The sequence below is a fragment of the Xenopus laevis genome, chromosome 7S, assembly GCF_017654675.1.
Source record: "Xenopus laevis strain J_2021 chromosome 7S, Xenopus_laevis_v10.1, whole genome shotgun sequence".
NCBI classification, from domain to species: Eukaryota; Metazoa; Chordata; class Amphibia; order Anura; family Pipidae; genus Xenopus; species Xenopus laevis.
Genome location: NC_054384.1, coordinates 15,077,603 through 15,092,500, shown reverse-complemented (window position 1 = coordinate 15,092,500; position 14,898 = coordinate 15,077,603). Strand labels below are relative to the sequence as shown.

Here is a 14,898-nt window from a genome sequence, read left to right as displayed (position 1 = left end):
TTTAACCAATTTGAGGGGCATGCCACATTTGTTTTAGGGTGGGCTCATGTCTAGGGCACTAGAGGATCTCTTTTATCTTTATTTTGCTTCCTTGGACATTTGTAATAATAAGTGGCCACGTTTGAACCAACATCTCTAATAAAGACATAGATATGACCTATATGTACCTGCCCTATTCAAATTGACCTAAGTGTAAGAGTACTAATGACGTTTCACTAGGCAGAAATGAACAGATCGCTATTAAAAACTTCGCCAGCATTCAGCTAGAGAGACACAACTGCACCTTTTACTGAATTTGCGTAGCGGTAACGAATTTACGGCAGGCGAAGTAGCGTGAAGTGTGGCGGATCGTTCACTGCCAAAAATTCAACCTTCATTGAATTTGCCCCCATGCGTTTTTGTCTAATAGGCATTTCACTGGGCAACTGGGTTTTATGTCCCCTTTAATGAGGCTTGAGCTTATCTTAAATCTTGTCCGAAGAAAGCAAAATGATGTTGTTTTTTCCCAGTTTTATTCTAGAAAGAATAATAAACTCCTAATTAACTTGTAACTTGCAAAACATTCCAAACATTATTTATGGGAAGCCTAATCAGCTTTCCTGTTAGCAAATTGGCCATATGAACAGATCAGCGGCAAAGCTTCTCTCCCTACTCAATGACACTTTGGTGCCACTAGGCACAGATTCTAATCACGAATTTCTCTGCCCTCGTGTAACTGTGCCGAGTTCCCCGGCCTGAAAATATTCATGCTCTTTTCCCTTCCTCCGTTACACAAACTGACAGGCAGCCAAGGCAAGAATGTCTCTTTCTCTCGCTCTCTCTCTCTCTCTCTCTCGCTCTCTAAAAATCGTTTTATTCCCATAAAATGGTCTGGGGAAAATCCTACTGTATCTGTTGGCAATTTCAGAATGAAAAATACATTAATTAAATGACAAGTACAGCATAATGCATAATTGGATCAGAAAGAATTTAATTAAATGAACCACACGCGACATCAGCGAATTTAACGGCTGAATTGTTTGGTTATTTTGCAAAATGATACAAAATATAAGACCTTGTGTAGCAGTGACCTTGCTCATTAATTCATTGGTCACATTTCCAGATCTGATTAGGATACATTTGATGCAAGGTGCATATAAATCACTTCGGTGTTTTTTATGGCTGCCTGGTGCTTTTCAGTTTTCTTTTTGTGTTTATTTGTTGCTGCTGTTAGTCAGATCATCAAAACTCATTATTTCTCGTATCCCAAGTTGTCCTTTTGAGATGCCCTTTTTTCCCCCAAAAGATATAAGTCTAGGGTGGGGGGGTGGGGGAAAGGAAAGTATCCCATGAGTCCATTGCAATTGGTCTTCATTTAAAAGGAAAGTACCCCATGAGTTCATTGCAATTGGTCTTCATTTAAAAGGAAAGTACCCCATGAGTCATTGCAATTGGTCTTCATTTAAAAGGAAAGTACCCCATGAGTCCATTGCAATTGGTCTTCATTTAAAAGGAAAGTACCCCATGAGTCCATTGCAATTGGTCTTCATTTGAAAGGAAAGTACCCCATGAGTTCATTGCAATTGGTCTTCATTTAAAAGGAAAGTACCCCATGAGTTCATTGCAATTGGTCTTCATTTAAAAGGAAAGTACCCCATGAGTCCATTGCAATTGGTCTTCATTTAAAAGGAAAGTACCCCATTAGTCCATTGCAATTGGTCTTCATTTAAAAGGAAAGTACCCCATGAGTCCATTGCAATTGGTCTTCATTTGAAAGGAAAGTACCCCATGAGTTCATTGCAATTGGTCTTCATTTAAAAGGAAAGTACCCCATGAGTTCATTGCAATTGGTCTTCATTTAAAAGGAAAGTACCCCATGAGTCCATTGCAATTGGTCTTCATTTAAAAGGAAAGTACCCCATGAGTCCATTGCAATTGGTCTTCATTTAAAAGGAAAGTACCCCATGAGTTCATTGCAATTGGTCTTCATTTGAAAGGAAAGTACCCCATGAGTCCATTGCAATTGGTCTTCCTTTAAAAGAAAAGTACCCCATGAGTCCATTGCAATTGGTCTTCATTTATTTGTTCAGCAGGTGTCAGGAATGCTTAAAGTTGTACCTGCACAACAGATGGAGGGTCACGTTTGAAAGATAATCTTTTTCTGAGAATGGGGTTCAAGCCTTGACCAAAGCCTAATCTCTGGACTCCTGGCAAACCATTTAGGGAAATGGTTACCAATAGTGACCAAAAGAAATCATGAATATCAAATTGTCGACATAGGAGGGAGATTGTGCTTGATCGTACCACTGTAATTGGGTCATTGACGTTATCAATTGTATGTGTAAGGCAGAGTCCTGCAGAGGGTTAGGAACCCACAGAATACCTGCAAAGCGCTCTGGACTCAGGTGGAATATATTTGATGTCCCACATGACAAGTGGCCTGCAGTGGGGGAGGGGGGGTACAGGCGGCCAATTAAAGAGTGAAACAAACTAAAATCTTCTTTTTACTATGCAAAAACAACATGTGACATCACTGCCAGTTTAAGTGATGCCACTTTCGGTTGGTGCTACGTTTATGGTGGGAACAGGTTGGGTACAACTACATGGGCATAAGAAAGCAGGTAAACAGGTACAGATTGGGCTTAGGTTAAGTGGGTACAGGTTGGGCTTAGGGTAAGCAGGAACAGGTTGGGCATGGGTCTTAAAAAACAGAACCATGAAGGTCTCTAGTGTAAGGTAGCTGGACATAAAATGGCTAGAAAAAAACAGGGTAAACCCACAGGATAAGACAAAAGAGTATCTCAATAATCACAATGAGATGGACACGCCATGATTACACAATACTGTATATCTAAAGCGCCCATGTTTAACATGTATGATGTCTGCAGATACATTGCTTTTAAAGGAGCAGTTCAATGTAAAAATAAAACTGGGCAAATAAGCTGTGCAAAACAAGTAACTGTTTAAGAAAGAAATGTCTTCAAAAAATACTGAAGGCATTCTGACCACTTTTGTATGTTAGTCTGTAGATTTGTGCCTACTCTCTATACTTTATAAAGCATATGCAAATGGAATATATATATATATATATATATATATATATATATATATATATATATATATATAGTGAAAAATAACTCTCCTTCTCTATGTGTAACAGGGGAGAGGAATGTCAGCTGCCAGGTCCCACAGCAATACATGAATTAGAATTTTCTCTGAGTACAGGTGGATCTTTCATTAGCACAAATGACTGAGCGATTGATTGACCCACTTGCGTTCCGGCAGGGAAATTCATAAAAACGCATTGTTTAGGGACCTGAGGATAAATTCTACTCCCTGCTGACATGTAATCTCAGTTTCTAAAACTGTCCTCAGACCCATGCAGTCAGAGCAGGATCTCCTCAACGGGACATTGGTAGGTCAACAGAATTATAAAATGCCAAAATCATTAATAGAGAGATTTCACTTACAAATAAACCTTAAAGTGGACCCGTCACCCAGACATAAAAATCTGTATAATAAAAGTCCTTCTTAAATTAAATATGAAATCCAATTTCTTTTTTTTATTAAAGCATTCATAGCTGTTGTAAACTCATTTAAAAATATCAGCTGTCAATCAAGTATTGTCTACCCCTCCTCTATGCCTAGGCATAGAGGCAGGGCAAGCAATTACTTTCACTTTCCATTCAGCACTTCCTAGATGTCACTGCTCTCCCCACATTCCCCCAGCTCTCTTAATGATTTAATTGTGTAACCAGGGCATGGGGATGGACATTGGGTCCATGTCCCCTGGTGCACAAACAAGATTCTGAGATGATACAAGGCTTGTCTAAATAACAGTGTCCACAAAATGGCTCCTTCCTGGTGGCTATAATTATGAGTTCCCAGACTGATGGAAACAAGATTCAAATAATTTATACAGTGTAATTAAAGTTCATTTTGCTTGACTAACATTATAAAATAGGATTTGGATAATTTTGTTTGGGTGACGGGTCACCTTTAAGTCTGCAGTAGACAGTGGTAGCGTAATTAAAGACAGCTGGCACGGACTGACCTGAAATGCAAAAAGTCTTGAATACATTTATGGAGTCTGTACAACATTTTCAAGCAAAGTAATTTTCCTGGAATTCCTATTTTGCATATGAATGGAGTTTGCCCTGCCCTGCACGGCCCCCACTGCAGATAAAAAGATAATCACTATACTAGAATTTGTATTATTAAAATCTATTTCATAATAGTGCCATAATTACACATATTATCATTAGTATTAGTAGTATTAGTGACATGTATTTAATAATAGTGTCAACATATACCGCAGCACTGTGCAATAAATGGGTTTATACAAAGAACACACATACATAATGACCAGTAACCAATGCAAAAGGGCAAAAGAGGGCCTGGCTCTAAAGAGCTTACAATCTAAAAGAATGTAGTCAAATTAAATAATTTTAAATTGATTTTAAATGCTCTTTTATGTTTGGGCCTGACTGATTATTTAGCCATTCATTGACCATTTATTCCAATTTTATAAATATGTCCCTTTCTGCTCTACATCTATACTTTGATTTCATACTTGTATTAATATCAGGGCCAGTGACTAGAGTAGAAAAAGCAGAGGACCTGAATAGGGAGACACATATCTAGGGTGGCATTTGAACCACATTTGAGGCTGCTAAGATAAGTAACCATAGGAAGTATGGGATCTGCTATCCAGAAACTCGTTATCCCTTTTCTCTGTAATAATAAAACAGTAGCTTGTGCTTGATCCCCACTAAGATATAATTAATCCATATTGGAAGCAAAACCAGCCTATTGGGGTTATTCAGGGGGTTATTTATCAAGCTCCGAATTTATCTCAGTATTTCTAAAATATAAAATCGGAGCAACTCCGAATTCCTAAATGGACCTTATTTATCATTCAAAAAAATGGGTTAGAGCAAACTTTGGACCTTTGCCCAAAAAGTCAGAAGTTTTCGGACTTTTCCGTAAAAACCACAAATTTTCTGAGTTTTTGGACTTTTGGGCCCAAAATCCCCGTAATCATTGGATATCGGTACTGACAGCAGCGCAGACACTTGGACCTTCCCCATTGACTAAAACAGGACCCCAAGAGCTTTGGGATGCCAAGTTTTCAGATTCTGAGTTTTCATACCATAGGACTTTAATAAATACCGAAAAATTCGGATTTTTTTTAAGGACTGAAAAATACGAATTTTTTGGATTTCGGGTATTCGGAGCTTAATAAATAACCCCCTTAATGTTTACATGATTTTCTAGTATGAAGACCCAAATTATAGTAAGATCCATTATCCAGAAAACCACAGGTCCCAAATATTCTGCATAACAGGTCCCATAACTGTACCAAGTAAAATGTTATACCAGTGAGCACCACGGATTGCTTCTCTTCCGTCTTCCACTTTTTTTGCGTGGCTGCACGTGTGCAGTAGAATGAAAAGCCGAACTTTAGCTAAAAAGTTGGCTATTTTGTTCTACTGTGCATGCGTCTGCTCCGGAATTTGAAGAAAGAAGAAGACGGAAGAGGGGCGCTCCGTGGTGTCCACTGGTATAACCCTGGGCCAGTGCAGTTTTCTGCTGATAGGAGCACCGTTTCAGGTAAGTCAATACAATCACTTGGGGGTGCCTAACATTTGGCACCCCCTATTGCACAAAGCCTTTCCTTCTCCTTTAAGGAAGAGTATTACATTGTGATATGAGAATTTTTATTACATTACCTCCGCTAGGTTACACTTTGTGGAATAAACATTATTAGTGATCCCATAGCTATATGAAGTATATACAGCAAAAAAAAAACAATTTGATGTAAATACTGTATGACCCTCTTACTGAGAGAGTTTTGTTAAATAACAGGCAATTCATTTTTTGGAGGACTACAATGTGCAGTGAAAGCCTGGATAATGGGTGAGTGCATTAACAAGAAAAATCCAGAGAAGTATGTGTATTTGTCATTCTGCCCTTTAATCTCAGCATGGAAAAATGTTTCTGGGTCTAAAACCATGTGGATTTTGCTACCTTGTATAATTCAGCTACTTTCTGCATTATTCACTTGATTGTCCAATTTTCCTTTCACCTTTCTAGTTAATAACTCAATAAACCATCAGTTAATAACTGCAGAGGATAAGCCACATACAATCTACTGCCCATCAGGAAAATGTCATTACTATACTATGATTATTTACTGGCAAGACAAAATCTGAAAATACGGCATAATAAATGGAGGCAGAGGTGGAGGACTTACAGCAGCTTTTTACATTGTTAAAACCTAAATTCTTTGATAATATTAAAGTGTATTGGGAATTCTGTTAAATTATGATGGAAATGCTAGCAGCTGATGTATCATTTATCTGAACTAATTGACGCCAAGTCATGAGTTTTCGCAATAGATCTACTGTTATAAGTATTCCTGAGAACGGAAAAAAAGCTTCTCTATATTGTAAGAGAATATATTGTGTCATACTGAGGTCCTTTAAGTTTAACTGGGCAAAGGTTTGATCTATATCCCATTAGCTCAGGCATATCCCAAGTGCGGCCTGGGGGGGCAATATACACCAGCCCTCATCCTCCATCATGAAATTAATAATAATGACTCCCCCAGCACAGTGCGATCAGGAATCCCATAGCAGTAATATTAAAGGGATCCTGTCATAGGAAAACAAGTTTTTTTCAAAACGCATCAGTTAACAGTTCTACTCCAGCAGAATTCTGCACTGAAATCCATTTCTCAAAAGAGCAATCAGATTTTTTTATATTCAATTTTGAAATCTGACATGGAGCTCAACATTTTGTCAATTTCCCAGCTGCCCCTGGAAAAACCATACTCTAGGTTACTCTAGAGTTGTAGAGCTTTATATTACTCATTAACAAATCCATTGGCGTTTTTTCCTAGTGGTGAGTTGTTAAATATTATGGAAATTTCCTCTGCTGTAAATGGGTCTCAGGCTAGCTTGAACAGATTTGTTTTTTTTATTAAAGGACAGCTATTTTTGAAAGCAAGCGTTCATCTGGTTTTATATATGTGTAGGACATTTTTAACAACTTTGAAGGTCTCTTATTTTCAGGATACGTTGTTGCTCGAAAACATGTATGAGTTATTTGTTTGGAAACCCGAGTTCAATATCTGCATTTAGATCTGCTGATACATTTCCCGGTGATTATTTTCCATTTGTTGAAAAACCACACAGTTATTTTGTTGTATTCTCTGCGTAAATTACCTTGTATGTTCTCACGTGAACCTTTAACCTTCATTGTGCTCTGAATTGTACATCGCTGGTTTATGCTGTATACAATGTTTTAGTCATTTTATAATGTCATCAGCAAATTTCTGTGCCAGTTATTTCTGCTTCAAAGGCCATTTTTGTAATTCTCGTACTGCTTAATAATAGCTCTTCCGCTTTCATAGATCACAGGCAAGACCTCATTTTTTTTCAAAACTTTACAAGACATCATGTCAAAAAATCAGCAACATCCGTCTCCCCTATTAGTGGTTTCTCGCTAAACAGGCATCCTCTAGGTCATTATATATCTGTCAGAAGTGCTGCTGTTTCAGATGAGTATTTTATGTGTCCCTTTGAGGGATCTAAACAGCCTGTTAAAATACATTCTTTGCATCAACAGCTATGTGACATTTATATCACAGGCCGCCATATCTTTGAACCTTCCTTTTGTTAAAATAACTGCATGATGTTACAGCAAAGTCAGGAAGGCTCTCGGCGTTAATGGGAAGGGTATGTGACGGGGTCTTCATATATCTTAAAAACAGAACAGAATGATGATGTCAATTGTTCTAATAATAGAAAAGTTTCACAAGAGACAGTACAAACCATAGGATCATATCAAAATGTGTAAAAGGCATATGAAAATGTATAGCCCTAATGAATGCTTGCTTTATATACTCTATGATACTATATACAGTAACACTCTCATTTTGTTTATCAGGGGACCAAAAAAATGGTTTAAAATCAAGAAAAATATAAAATCAGGGAAATGCATCATTATAAACAAAAAATAAAATATGTAAAATAAGGGAAAACTTAAAATCAGGTTATGTAACATTGAGGTTTTACTGTATCCCTGATTTCCATCATATCTTCCTAGCAGGGCAGCCATTAGTGGTGGTGGTGGTGGGGCTAGCGGCAACACAAAAGTTGTGTGGGGTATTATAATGACCTTTCAGCTATGGAAATTGTATGGAATTGTACTTTAGCTGAAGAGCAGCAGGTAACGCAACACAGATTTGTGTTTCTGGCTCCATCTTATCTACAGTCTCCATCTACCAACAATACCCAATATCCATCGGTCATCTTATACTCAGGCAATGCTCTATAGAGCTCCATTTTGAACAGGGTTCTCGGCAGTGGCCTCTGTTTGCACCCCTTCAATTATATTTTCTAGTTGGAGTAGATGACCATTTTTGTGGTGAAGATTAGTCCTGGGCTCCATGATTTAAATTCACCTTTTATGCCACCCTAGTCTAATCTGTTGTGGCTTGGTCTCATACATAAATAGAAATGGTGACTTACACCAACACATATACTATCCCCTAGTAATAGCAGTTTAAACCAAGGTATAACCAAACAGTTATTCTGTTAATAACTTTTAACCTCTTAAAAATATGTGGGCTTTCTAAAAATCCAACTCTGCCAGTCATATTAACAAATTCTTACATAGTTTCCATCGAGACATTACATATACCAACCAAATTACACATACAAGCATATACTGTATAAATATGTAATACGACAGCTGTAAAACCATGAAGCTACAATACTAGAGGCAGACACTTGGGGGCAGATTTACTCGCGGGCAAAGTGGCTAGCGCTAGCATCAATTCCTGTAACCGGCTTCCCCCATACATTTTCTAACATATGGAACATTAAGGGGCCGATTCACTAAGCTCGAGTGAAGGATTCGAATGAAAAATACTTCGAATTTCGAAGTATTTTTTTGGTACTTCGACCATCGAATTGGTTAAATTCGTTCGAATTCGAACGAAATCGAACGAATCGAACGAAAAATCGTTCGACTATTCGACCATTCGATAGTCGAAGTACTTGCCCTTTAAAAAAAACTTCGACCCCCTACTTCGGCAGGTAAAACCTACCGAAGTCAATGTTAGCCTATGGGGAAGGTCCCCATAGGTTTGCTAATCTTTTTTTGATCGAAGGATTTTCCTTCGATCGTTGAATTAAAATCGTTCGAATCGTTCGATTCGAACGATTTAATCGTTCGATCGAACGAAAAATCCTTCGATCGATCGATCGCAGGATTAGCGCTAAATCCTTCGACTTCGATATTCGAAGTCGAAGGATTTCAATTCGAGGGTCGAATTTCGAAGTATTTTTAACTTCGAAATTCGACCCTTAGTGAATCTGCCCCTATAAGTGGGCTCATGTGTAGGGCATTATAAAAACTCTTTTCTTTATTAAGGTTCCCTGGACTTGTGTAATGTAATGTATTTGCTGCATCATATACGTCCATTCAACTTTAAATTTCCTGCCTTATGCAAATGAACCTGACCGCAAGACCAAGACTCCATTTCAATCAAATAAATATATCTAAGGTATAATTAATCCTTATTGAAGGCAAACTAATCCTAGTGGGTTTATTTAACGTTTAAATGGGGTTTTTTTTAGCATACTTGGCATGGAGATCCAAATTATGGAAAGACCCCGTGTCTGGAAACCGCCAGATCCCAAGCATTCTGGATAACACATCATATACCTGTATTGGAAACAGATCTTAAGGGGGTTGTTCCGTTCACCTAAAAATTTACTTATGGGGGCACATTTACTTAGCTCAAGTGAAGGATTAGAATAAAAATACTTCGAATTTCGAAGGTTTTTTTTGGCTACTTCGACCATCGAATTGGCTACTTCGACCTTCGTCTACGACTTCAAATCGAACGATTTCGAACTAAAAATCGTTCGACTATTCGACCATTCGATAGTCAAAGTACTGTCTCTTTAAAAAAAACTTTGACTACCTACTTTGCCACCTAAAACCTACCAAGCACCAATGTTAGCCTATGGGGACCTTCCCCATAAGCTTTCTAAGCTTTTTTTGATCGAAGGAAAATCCTTCGATCGATGGATTAAAATGCTTCGAAGGAATTAATCATTTGATCGAACAATTTTTTTGAAGCATTTGCGGTAAATCCTTCCACTTCGATATTCGAAGTCGAAGGATTTTACTTCGACGGTCAAATATCGAGGGTTAATTAACCCTCGATATACAACCCTAACTAAATGTGCCCCTTAGTGTGCAATCGAGAATGATATGCAATTGGTTTCCATTTTTTCCCTAACTGCTCTGCAGGAAACTATCATACTTATGAACAGCAGGGGGAGCCCCCGCCTTACTTCCCAGCCATGCAGAACTCAAGCAGCTTTGTTTATGACGATCCCTAAGCAGCCCAGACCACACTGAGCATGTGCACAGTCTTAGTCTTGCAAAGATGTTTAACAAAGTGACAAGATGGTGACCCCCTGTAGCCAACTTTGAAAGCAAAAATTATTTGTTTGATTAGGCTTGTGGTGCAGTAAGTTCGTGTTTATGTTTAGTATACAAAATACAGCATTTCTAGCCTTATTCTATTTTAGACTTTACATGCCCTTTAAAGGTGAACCTCCCCTTTAAGTGCTCAGTCCACAAATCTATGGTGTTTTTCATTTTAGACCACCTTTATATATGATTATTTGCCCCATATCCTCTATTCTGCTGTGTGGTCAATTACCATATATAAGTAGTGATTGGCCTGTTTCAATTCGCTGAAAAATTCACGAATTTCTTGTGAAATTCGTGAAACGGTGATAACTTTGCGAAACGCACTGAAGTCAATAGGCATCAAAATTATTTTAACAAACGTCAATTTCAATGCCCGCAACAATTTTTATATGCGTGCCTATTTTATCCAAATGTATTAAAGTCAATGAGCGTCCGAATAATTTTGATGCGCATCAATTTTTTTATGCGCGCAACTATTCTGACACGTGCCCAAATGATTTTGACGTGGCAGATTATGCTGCAGTTTCGTGAATTCATTAGCCGGCGGCGAAACGTGTAAATTTGTGCCTGGCGAATTTATTTGCCCATCACTATATATATAAGATGTATAACTGTGTTTTTCCTTCTACTTGGAAGTTGTAATTACAGCACAAGCTGCTCTGTATAATGAAATAATAGCTAGTGGGTTCTGCCTAATGAACTCCTTGTCACGTCTTCTCTCTTTATTCCTCCCACACGCCTGGCCCGTACTCGTGTTTCTGACACCCATTACATAGTTAAAATTGTCAGCCGTTCATAATACATCCTTATCCATTTCTACAATTCCCTCCCCCCCCATACACGGGCTCTTCTAACTTGCTTAGATGTCTATTCAATTACATTTTTATCAAAACTCTCCGGCATTACTTTGTAAGACATATTAACTTAGATGTCAAAATTCTATTGACAGGGCTGGAAAAATAGTTCCTAGTTCTCCATCCAGAAACATTAACGGTTAGTCAGGAGGGAACCATTACTTGTCAGTAACGGTGTTGTATATACAGGAGAGGGCTATTAGCAGTTTGCTGGAAACATTTATTTTAGTGAAGGCATGGGATCCATTATCTGGAAACCCCGTATCCAGAAAGCTCTGAATTACCAGAAGGCCATCTTCCATAGACTTTATTTTAAGCAAATAATTCAAAATGTTTTAAAAAATATTTTCTTTTTTCCTCTGTAATAATGAAACAGTTATTTGTACATGATATAAGATATTATTAATCCTTATACGAGGCCAACAAAATCCTATTGAGTTTATGTAATGTTTACACATGTATTAGTAGAGTGGTATGGTGATTAAAATGACAGAACCATCCCTTGCCAGGAAAAACCCAAGGTCCCGAGCATTCACTGTACAAGTTTCTAGGTACTACTTTGATGACTTGCTTTGTGCTGTGGCTTGAAAGCCCATATTCTATGTAGAAGATTCACCTTCATCCAATTTAAGCGACATCTGTAGCTCAGGATAACTGTAGTGTCCCACATAAGGAGACCTGGCAAGCAAACACATAGCCACCCCCAATGTCATGCCTTGTCATATGATTGACAGTTTTTGATGGCATCTACAGTACAGACTAGTGATGTGCGGGCCCAGTGTCGGACTGGCCCGGCGGGAAACCGGGAAAAAACCCGGTGGGCCCCGACCCTTAATGGGCCCCCGCCGGGCCAGACCCCTCTCCCGACCATTTTGTTAAAAAAAAAAAAGATTTCTTTAGGCGCCGCGCTGCGCCATCTGCGCATGCGCGCAGCAACATACAGAGCTCTGAGCGGCGTCTTTCAAGAAGGAGCGTCGAGCCATGCTGTCACGAAGGTGTGCAGTGCGCATCACGGTAGGGGGTCGGGGGGGCCCTGGACAGTAGTCCCGGTGGGCCCCGGTGGGCCCCGGGCCCCCCAGTCCGACCCTGTGCGGGCCGGCTCAATACCGACGGGACTCGCGGGTTTACAGATGTGTCGGGCAGGTTCGGACGGACCTCGCACTCCTTTTTAAGGGTGGCGGGTTGAGCTCTTTTCCTGCTCTGTCCGGCCGCCATGTTCCATTGCCAGCTTCCGACTTCCGGGTTCTTCTTTTATAGTGATGCGCCTGCTCGCCCTGCCCCTTTTGTGATGTCATCGGCGGGGCGGTGCGGGTCTATAAAAGGAACTCGATGGTGGGCAGGTGTGGGTCAGGGAAATCCCAACCCACACATCACTATTACATACACTGGGACTGGATAAACCATCACACGAGCTGCTGTCTATGTAGCAAAACTAAAGGTTGTCTATCATAACGAGGGTTGCCAGCTTTTACTGATGCCCTGTTGGGGCTCTAGATTTTTTTGATAGGTTTGTAGTCAAGGACAGACAAGGGTCAAAACCTGAAAATAATGTAATATGGAAAATGGAGAATTTAAAACCAAAGAAGCAACAAAACTGGGCAGTTGCAGGAGGGCACATCTGGAAACAAGTGCAGAGAAAAGTTACATGGAGTTGAACCAAGGCACAGGGTCGGACTGTGGGGCCCACCAGTACTGCTGTCCAAGGGCCCCCCTCCAGACCCCTGTCCTCTTCCAAAAGTTATTTTATTGACGCGAGATGATCCAGGGAACGGGTCTGGGACGGCGGGGCCCACCGGGTTTTTACCTGGTGACCCGTCGGCCCAGTCCGACCCTGCCAAGGCATATAATGGACATAAATAGATACATTTTAATGTTCCAAAAGTGAGAGACCTATTCTAAGCAACGCTTGACTTGGTCTTTCTTTATTTTTTTCCAGGGTTATTATTAGCCTTCTAATTCTGCCTCTTGGTGGGGTCACTGGCCAAGACTGATGATCAAAACTGGATTATCTTTTATTGGCGATCATTCACATCAGGTCCTCTGCTATTCATCTTCCATACTGACTTCCAATCTGCTTCCTGGTTACTAGGGTAAGTATACCATAACCACCAGCCCAAGCATGACAGTTATACAACAACACATTTATTGACGGGCGAATAAATTCACCAGGCATCGATTTGCAGCGAATTTACGCATTCGCCCTGCGCAAAGCTTCACAAAACTACAGTGAAAATACGCTGACAAAAAATATGCCGCAGAAAAAAAAATTGACGTGCGTCAAAATTGTCACACGCATAAAAATTGTTGCGCGTCAAAATTATTCGAATGCCCATTGACTTTAATGCATTTGGACAAAATAGTTGAGTCAAAATTATTTTGACGTCCATTGACTTCAATACGTAATTTTTTGCAGAATTTTTCGATGAAACGCCACAGATAAGCCCATCACTAGTTAAGATCATTTATATAAAATAAAGCATTTTACATAATATCCAGCTTAAGCAGAAAATATGCAATATATGAAGGTGTGTGCAATATTCATTTTTCATTTCATAGGGGAAAGAGAAAATGAACACTAACCTTTGTAGAAACGCTACCTATTGCTTTCCACTCTTCTCCCCTCAGCAGATAAGGCACTATTATCTCATAATGTTCATGCTTTTCCTTTTCCGTTTGTTGCCTTGACGATTCCAATTTACCCTCCACATTCTCTCCTAAACAAAGCGGAACAGAAAAGAATTCATTTTAGCAGGACCAGACCTGCAAACACAGACATTACTGTTTGGATGACTTTGCAGAGTTGCCTGAAGATTAATATGTTGTGGGAAACATCTTCATAAATCAAATCATGTACAAGTTTCTTGTTCGTTTTTCCTGCTGAAAAAGGGGGAGGAAAAAAAAAAGAAATCTGGAAATATCGGAAAAGTAAATGCCTTGCAACCTTACTGACCATGAAAGTCATATACTGAAATGTGTAGTTCACCATGATATAATATCCTGTACAACGAATTTCAAAGTAATGGGGGTTTTTCTGAACTCCCTAAACTTCGAAATTCAAATAAAAAACGACCAATCGAAGTTTTTAGGTTTGGGTGAATCGGCTGTATTCGAATCTTTAGCGCATTCAATCGAATTCGAATCAAAGTATTTGCCCCAAAAAACTTTGATTTTTTAAAGTCCACCATATGACTCCAAATAGGTTCTATGAGGTCCCCTATAGGCTAAAACAGCAATTCAGCCGGTTTTAGATGGCCAATGGTTGAAGTCGAAGAGACAGTACATGACAAATTTCAATATTCGAATAGTCAAATTCTTTTCAAATTCGAATTTAATTTTGGCCTAGTCGATAGTCAAAGTACACAAAAATAGCTCGAAATTCACATTTTTTAGAATGGCAATCGGTGCACTTCGTGTTTTGAACATTGCCTCACGAGGAAACTTTGGAAAATGAAGGTCGTCCTACACCCCCAACCTGCCTGCTTTGGCCTCAATTCAACCTGTTTTTTTATAAAGGCTCTGAATGTTGAGTAGGATGCGAGTTTTC

General features: G+C 39.3%; 1 protein-coding gene across 1 annotated transcript in view; it reads right to left on the bottom strand.

Moving 5' to 3' along the window:
• The window catches only part of adam12.S (ADAM metallopeptidase domain 12 S homeolog), a 293,766-nt gene that overhangs the window by 241,981 nt on the left and 36,887 nt on the right, over positions 1–14,898 (bottom strand). Inside the window, exon 2 of the mRNA XM_018227401.2 lies at positions 13,935–14,068. Within this exon, the coding sequence (XP_018082890.1) occupies positions 13,935–14,068 (134 nt within the window). The remainder of the gene's footprint in view (positions 1–13,934; positions 14,069–14,898) is intronic.